General features: G+C 55.6%; 1 protein-coding gene across 2 annotated transcripts; it reads right to left on the bottom strand.

Moving 5' to 3' along the window:
* Window positions 1-297: 297 nt before the first annotated feature.
* CTU1 (cytosolic thiouridylase subunit 1) lies at window positions 298-6286 on the bottom strand. Of its 2 annotated transcripts, XR_006276870.1 has the most exons (5): window positions 6266-6286; window positions 5951-6014; window positions 4882-5387; window positions 3627-4472; window positions 298-838 (listed from the first exon to the last, which is right to left on the bottom strand). XR_006276870.1 is itself a non-coding variant. In XM_038383530.2 (4 exons), the coding sequence occupies exons 3-4, from the start codon at window positions 5375-5377 to the stop codon at window positions 3841-3843; spliced, it is 1128 nt and encodes a 375-aa protein (XP_038239458.1). In that variant the 5' UTR covers window positions 5378-5387; window positions 5951-6014; window positions 6266-6286; the 3' UTR covers window positions 499-3840. The 2 variants fall into 2 exon arrangements, 1 of the variants encoding a protein (XP_038239458.1); XM_038383530.2 differs by having other exon boundaries at window positions 499-4472.
* Window positions 6287-8130: the final 1844 nt, after the last annotated feature.

The following is an 8130-nucleotide window of genomic DNA, read 5'->3' as shown; positions in this document are numbered from 1 at the left end:
TTTATTAAGTCTCTTAGGGAGTTACCCCATGCTGGTTTTGATCACAGCTATCTTGTCCCCATTGGTAGATGCCTGTCTTACTTTTAGAGTCGTCTATCTGCCCTCTTCCAACATTTCAATAGGGTCGTGTTGTAATTTTCTGGCGCCCTTGCGTCTGCCTCGGTTCCTCCCTAGAACATCTGGTTCGGTGATGGCCTTCACACTTATCTTCTAACACACACATTCCTTATTCACACATAAAACAGGATTGATTTACACAGAACATTTGAACAGGAACATCAAATTGCAATGTAGGAGAACAATCGTGGCATTCTTTTATTTTAAAATGCTAAACCCACAACAAAATGGTGACCCTAACAGTCTGTCACTGCCTTAAAATCGGCTTCAGACAGATGCTGGTTGATGTAGCTCTACCAATGGCCCATTAGGCCATTCCTTTCTGCTATTCAAAAAGGGTGGTTGGCAGAATATAATCCAATCATACACCAATACATTTAATACACGCTACATTATTATTCTTCATTCTAAATTATATAAAATACAAACATAAAATCCTACTGCTACGTTGGGCTCTGTGCAGACTCAGGCAGCATCGCTGATTTCAGTGGAATCTTGATGCCTAAAGTGACTTGCTCCAGCCCATGCAGGAAGTCTGTAGTGCAGCAGAGAATTGCCTGAGTTTCCAAGTCCTAGACTAGTGCCCAACAACCACTGGGCCATTCTTCCCCTCGAGCTGGTGTTTTCAATCTGTGGATCTCACAGTGCATCAATACGCCCATATTAGAGAAGGGGACACTGAGTCCCAGAAAGAGACTCAGCCAGCAGGCTAGAATAGCACCTGAGATGAAAATGTCTAAATAATTCATTTAGATACCCCAACTACCAAATCCACGCCTCCCCACCGAACATTTTGATTTTGACGAAATGGCCATTTCCAACAGCCAAGAGAACCTACCTCAGGGTTTTGCACTTCCAGCCCCGATCTGGCAATTGAGCTAGAGCGGAGCTCAGAGGTACAGTAGTTTTCCTGACCTTTGCTAGGATTAAATTCAGGGTCTATTATCTGAAACCGAGACGAGGTGGGGGTGAGGGCCTATAGGACCATGGTGAGCTCCAGTGCAGAAAAGACTTGAGACACTCCGGCCTAGAGAATCAGATGGAAAATACTGTCCTAAAGGGCGGCTGGTGGTTTAAATCCATTATAGAGCAGGGGTCCCCCTTTGAAAATATGATTACACCCCCCCCCCAACAAGAAGTGACAGCAAATCACTGGACATACTCACAGGAGCAGTAAATGACGCACGTCTGCGTTATCCCTGCAATCAATGGCGCTGAATCCCCTAGTGGCTTCTTCCCTACCCTGCCCAGGCTGGAGATCAGCTCCCTCACCCAGCCTGGGGCTGCCAACTCTGACTGAAGCTATTCTGGGAAAAAATTTTCCCCAACGTGATGTAATGTCATTTTCTTAAAATATCCTATTATAATTCCCAGATTGCTTTCAGTGGTCACCGGGAGATGAATGTCAATTCCAGGAGACTCCAGGCCAATGCTGGAGGGTTGGCAACCTCAACCCAGCCACATCTGTCTGGGCATTGCTGGCACACTTCACCCCCCAGTGCCTACTGGTCTCTGGACCTGGGCTGGTGGGAGCCTGTACTGGCTTCAGCTCTGTCCTCATCTCTCTCTGGCCTGGCATAGCCAATGATTTTAGTTTATTGTTCATTTATTGCATGATGTTCTGACTAGCTAACATGTTATGTCCTATATAATCATTGTATGCTAAACAGTTACATTGTAGGATTATAGAAGTCTAAGATTGATCAGCATGTAGAGGGAATAATCATGTATTAAGTATCTGAGTAAGTAGGGTTGAAATGCAAGGCCTGCAGGCTAAGGCCTGCAAAATTTTAGCTTCGCTATTTTAGGCCTTGGAGTTAAGAAATGCGGAGATAAGTAAGCAAGCGAAGAAAAACCCGAAGCCCTAAGATAATGGGGAAAGAGGGGCCAAGGGGTAATGAGAAAAATTAACTGGAAGATGAATTTTAAATCCAAAAAATGCTGTAAAGGCATAGCTGTTTCCAGCATGTGCCTTAACCACAGGATACAGGCTGTGCGTCAATGCTAATGAGAATGAAGAGAGCCTATGCAACCTATAGAAATCAGGGTCCCTTAAGTTTGAAGGGGACAGATAAGGGAAAAGAGGGGTGACTCTTTCATGTTCATGCACAGAAAATCGCTATAGGTAGAATCACATTATAAAACCAGGATGCCAAGAGCGGGAAAATTGAGCTTGCTATGGGAATCTCCAGCAGGAACCATCCCTCTGATAAAAACATGAGACCCATCAGACCTAAGACTATTGGTAAGGATGAGAATATAACAATATTTGTAACTTGTGCACAGGTCTGTCTAGAATTGCGATCAGCTTGGGTAATAACTTGAATTGTAACTTTAATAAAACCTATAAAACAGACTAGACCTTGTACTTGTGAATGCCTGCGTAGTCTCTACCCTTGGGGTCTTTGTGTTCCGAGAGACTCTATATCTAAAGCAAGTAGCCGAGGTGACTTTCCCTGTTAAGCTTGAAACTGTCACTGCTAGATCTGAACCCACAGTGGTGTGATACGTTACAAAATTCATGTTAAATGAAATAAAAGGCTACACTGGTGTGCAAACTGTCCTCCTACGTCCCCACTTTGCGTTTCTTGCTGCTGAGTTGTAGTAAAAGTGAAACCTTGTCCTCTCCTAGGTGTAAGGCATTGCCACCCTTGCTGCTGCTGGCGGCAGCACTGCCTTCAGAACTGGGTGGGCAGAAAGCTGTATGCACTGCCACACCAGTTCCCCTTTTCCCCTCACAGTGTCCTTCAAATACGGTACCCCTAAGTCTCACAACCCCCCTATAATAGCCTTGCCACCCCCTTTTGGGTTAGGACCCTCAGTTTGAGAATTCCTGTTCTAGAGAATAAATGGAAATTGCATCCCCACTACAGAATGGGAATGGCAGAAAAAGGTTCCTACCCACCGTTCAGTTCTACAGGGGGGGATTTACTAAAAATCATTTCTGTAAAAATCTTCTCATCACCTCTGACCCTAGTATTTTGAAGCAGGCAATCTGTGAGCCGGCAAAATCTTGGGGCTGTGTAATCAGTCCACAAATGCTGTAGGTTTCCCCTGCCCCAAGACTTTCAGGAAAAATTTACCCAGTCCTAAATCAGAATGAAAAGTCCAAACTCTCTAATATTTACATGAGGAAAACTTTTTCTTCAGTGCCAGTCCCTCAAGCTGTTTCCTTTCAATCGTTTTGAAATATCTCATCTCAAGTTTGGACCTTTGCCCCCTTGACGTGTGAATTTTCTTAAGTGCCCGTCTGGCTTTTGTTAGATGATTGCCAAAGGTTAGAGATGCTGTTTACCGCGTGATTTCTTCTTCAGCAAACAGTTTTATTATCAGCTCTTTCACATGTCCTCGTAATCTCCTGGTACAGAAGAGAACCATGCACCACTTGTTCACACTAAGCACTTCTCATCCACAGCTCTCAAAGCAGTTTACAAAGTATAAGCTGCATTATCTCAATTCTGGGGGGGGGGGGGGGGCAACTGAGTCACAGCAAGGTAAAAGTGACTTACCTAGTCACACAGTGACTTGGAAATAGAACCCAGGAGTCCTGGCTCCCAGCCCCGCTTCTCTAACCATGAGACCCCACTCCCCTCCCAGAGCCAGGGAGAGAACCCAGGAGTCCTGGCTCCCAGCCCCCCCGTTCTATCCTATTGGATCCCACTCCCCCCCGCCCCGAGCGTGGACAGGAGCACGGCTGTTCTCAGTGGCACACCCCACACCACTTCAGAAGTCCAGGTCCCGTGGGCCCCTCAGCTCCTGTCTACCCCTTGGCTCCTCGTCTGTCCCCAGCTCCCCCTGAGGCTCCTGCTCCTCCGGCGGCTCCCCCTCGGCCGGGGCCCCCAGGCGCCTGAGCTCCTCCTGGGTGAGGGGCTGCCCGTCCCGCAGCTTGTCCCGCAGGCGCCGGTGCTTGCCAATGCCCAGCTTGGGCAGGCCGCGTTCGAGCCCCTCCAGCAGGACGCAGGCCTTGCACAGGGTCTGGCTGGCCACGTAGCCACAGCGCTGGCAGGTGCTGCGGGCCGGCATGCGGAGGTCAGAGCGCAGCGAGAGCCGTTCGCCCGAGTGGCCCAGGTCGGCCACGGCGCTAGGCCGGGCAGCCTCCAGATCCTTGAGCAGGGCGCGGGCGTAGCCGCGGTAGGCCTGGGGGGCGTAGACACACTCGGTGCTGAAGTAGTCCAGGCCCTGGAAGTAGGCGTAGAGGACGATCTCCTTCTCGTAGGCGTGGCGCAGGGGCTTGCAGCGGGGCACGGCCCCTTCCCCCCCCGCCGGCCCCACTCCCGCCCCCCGGCGCAGCCGACCCACGTCACCCCGCAGGAAGTTCATCAGCACTGTCTCGGCCACGTCGTCTGCATTGTGCCCTGCAGGGGAGCGTGAAAGAGTCAGGCCAGAGTGGACCCCTGGGTTGAACCCTGCGGTGACCCCCCTCGCCCAGTACAAAGCCTCCCAAAGCAGACCCCATAGCACCCCCTCCTCCAGCACAGAGTCCCCCCAAATAAGACCCAACAATGCCCCCTTCTCCCCAGCAAAGCCCCCTCCCCGCAATTCAGACCCTACAGCTCTCCCTGCCTCCATCCCATAGGACCCCCCACATACACACACATCTGGGGAGATGATATACATGCTGAGCAGCAATCCTCCAGCTGACACCCCACCCCCAGGGCAATCCTGGCCCCTGCTCTCTCATGCCACATGCTCCCCATGGACTCTCCTGCCCCCATGGCCATCTTGCCCCTCCCAGCAGCAGGGCCCCTGGTGGCTCCCCCCCACCTGTGGCGATCTTGTCGGCGCCCATCAGCAGGGCGCCCCGGTCGAGGGCCTGGCGCCGGAAGACGCCGCAGAAAGTGCAGTTGTTGCGGGGGCCGAGGTGGCGGACGATGCGGTCCATGCTCCAGCCGTAGAGCTGGCGGTAGGAGACCACGTGCAGGGGCAAGCCGGAGCGGCGCTGGTGGCGGCGCACGGCGGCCAGGGAGGCATCGCGGTAGCCGGCGATGCCCTCGTCCACGGAGAGCAGCAGCAGGTGCAGGCCATAGCCGTGGCGTTGGTCAAGGAGCTGCAGCAGATGGGCCAGTACCGTGGAGTCCTTGCCCCCCGAGGCGCCAATGGCCACGGTCTCGCCGGGCTGGAAGAGCCGCCCGGCCACGATGGCCTGGTGCGTCTCCTCCTCAAAGGCCGCCAGGAAGCAGGCGCGGCACAGGGCGTGGCCCGTCTTGGGGCGCCGCAGGGCAGCCGGGCTGGTGCAGCACGCAGAGCAGGTGGCCGGCATGGCAGGGGGGCTGGGATAGAGGGAAGGAGGGTTAGAGAGGGAGCCCCCCGGGCCAGCTCCCCAACTCACCCAGCCCCCCACTGCCCTCCGCCCAGCCCCACCAGCCCCCAACTCACCCAGCCCCCAACGCCCTCCGCCCAGCCCCCCAACGCCATAAACAGCCTCCCGCCTCACTCAGCCCCCACCACCCCCCTCCAAACCCTCCCACCATCCTCCGCCCAGCCCCCCACTGCCCTCCGCCCAGCCCCACCAGCCCCCAACTCACCCAGCCCCCAACGCCCTCCGCCCAGCCCCCCAACGCCATAAACAGCCTCCCGCCTCACTCAGCCCCCACCACCCCCCTCCAAACCCTCCCACCATCCTCCGCCCAGCCCCCAGCCCAGCTCCACAGCCTCCCTCCACCTGCAAACCTTCACCCAACCCTCAGGCCCCCACCCTTCCCCAAGCCCCCTGCCCAGCGCCCAGCCCCAAATGTCTCCCCACAGCCCGCCCCTTGCCCCCCAAGTACCAGCCCCGACCCCCGATCTCCCCGCGGGGTGCACAAGCAGAGCCGGGGGGGGGGGGTTGATTCACCCGCTGTCGGAGCAAGAGACTCTGCTCCTCCTGCACGGCTCGCTGGCCAACTCCCAGCATGCACCTGGCCAGAGACTGCATCTCCCAGCATGCACCTGCCTACCGCTCCCAGCACGCGCCTGGCCAGAGACTGCATCTCCCAGCATGCACCTGCCTACCGCTCCCAGCACGCGCCTGGCCAGAGACTGCATCTCCCAGCATGCACCTGCCTACCGCTCCCAGCACGCGCCTGGCCAGAGACTGCATCTCCCAGCATGCACCTGCCTACCGCTCCCAGCACGCGCCTGGCCAGAGACTGCATCTCCCAGCATGCACCTGCCTACCGCTCCCAGCACGCGCCTGGCCAGAGACTGCACCTCCTAGTGGCCGCCAGCGGAACAATAACCCCTCTCCCCATTGTTCCCGGTGCATCCCAGCCCTGCCCTCCCCCTGCTGCCTGCCAGTCCCGGACCGTGCCCTGCAGCCCCGGCTTCTTCTGCCCTCCCAGTCCCTTGCCCCAGCACTAGGGGGAGCCAGCCATGGGGGGACCCGGCGGTGTGTCTGTCCTGCCCAGACCCCTTCCCATTGCAATCACTGCAGGCCCCAATGCCCCTGTGCACTGCTATGGGGTGCCAGGCCACAGGAAGTGGGGCAGGGGACCCAGCAGGGGGCGCCATGCCGCAGGGAACAGGGTGGGGGTGTGCTCAGCAGGGGGTGCTGTGCTGCAGGGAGCAGGGCGGGGGGCTCAGTAGGGGTCAGTGCAGTGTTGCTGGGCAGATGTCAAACAGCTGCCCCTCCCCAGAGGTAGCTGCATTTCAGCACAGCACAATTCTAAGCACCCCATAAGGCCACACTGGGACATCGGGGCGGTCCTGACCCGCACGCCCCACCCCACTGAGCCGTCTCTATATGCACAAACCGACCCTAAACTAAAGTGGCATTTGGCCACATTCAAGTCTGGGAGAAGCAGGCCTGGGTGGGAGATGCGGGGTGAATCTCTTGCCAACTGTTTATAAGAAGCACATGTGGGACAGAGCTGTGTGTGGGAGGGGGGAGAAGAGTGTTCTCTGCGCCCTCCGGAGCTGTCTCTGGGTCGGAGCATGGGCCATGCAGGGCGGAGCTGGGATGGATCTCACCCGTCCGGGGAGGGGACAGAGCCACACGCCCTGCAGCACGGCCTCAATTGGGCCGGGATATTTCAGGGACAGGGATGTGGAGACGGAGGACTTGTGACTAGAGACTAACAAATGTATTTGAGCATAAGCTTTCGTGAGCTACAGCTCACTTCATCGGATGCATTCGGTGGAAAATACAGAGGGGACATTGATATACACACACAGAGAACATGAAACAATGGGTTTTATCATACACTCTGTAAGGAGAGTTTCAGAGTAGCAGCCGTGTTAGTTTGTATTCGCAAAAAGAAAAGGAGGACTTGTGGCACCCCTTTGAGCAGGCTGGCGATTTGAACCAGGGGGACCCTGCGGAACAGCCCCGGTGTCTAGCTCCCTTGCTGGGTCCCAAGGCCATAGATTCCGTCAGGCAGATGGGTGGGGAGGTGGACAGGCTCCCACTCCTGACCCCAACCGATATGTCTGTGTGGAGTCTCCTGGGCTCAGGCCCCTCGGACCCCCAGTGGGAGCGGAAGGTGAGGGTCAATGGGGAGACATTCCTGGGGTGGCGAGATCCTGGGACGGAGAGACCTGTTGTCAGGCCCCGGGTGGTGCAGCCTCAGATGCTGAGGGGCTGTGTGAGCTGGGTGAGGATCCCAGGGATGAAACCCCTCGCCCTGCCTATAGCCCAAATCCCTGTGCAGACCCAGGGGGGTGGGGCTGGCTGGTTGTTGGGGTTCTCCAGGATACCAGCTGCGGGACCCTGTTGGGGAGTAACTGTGTCTCCTTGGGACAGGATCCAGGCCGATGAAGTGAGTCACGAAAGCTTATGCTCAAATAAATTTGTTAGTCTCTAAGGTGCCACAAGTCCTCCTTTTCTGTAAGGAGAGTGATCAGTTAAGATGAGCTATTATCAGCAGGAAGGGGGGAAGGAGGAAAACCTTTTATGGTGATAATCAAGGTGGGCCATTTCCAGCAGTTAACAAGCACATCTAAGGAACAGTGGGGGGTGGGGTGGGGGGGGAGAAATACCATGGGGAAATAGTTTTACTTTGTATATTGACTAATCCATTCCCAGTCTCTATTCAA

This window comes from Dermochelys coriacea, chromosome 24 (genome assembly GCF_009764565.3).
Source record: "Dermochelys coriacea isolate rDerCor1 chromosome 24, rDerCor1.pri.v4, whole genome shotgun sequence".
NCBI lineage: Eukaryota > Metazoa > Chordata > Testudines > Dermochelyidae > Dermochelys > Dermochelys coriacea.
This window is presented reverse-complemented; position numbering and strand designations above follow the sequence as displayed.

Coding starts and splice junctions, on each gene's coding strand:
- CTU1 (XM_038383530.2), bottom strand. CDS start 5,377: ATGCCGGCCACCTGCTCTGCGTGCTGCACCAGCCCGGCTGCCCTGCGG. Junction 4,473..4,881: donor CGCCGACAAGATCGCCACAG/GTGGGGGGGAGC, acceptor GCTCCCCTGCAG/GGCACAATGCAGACGACGTG.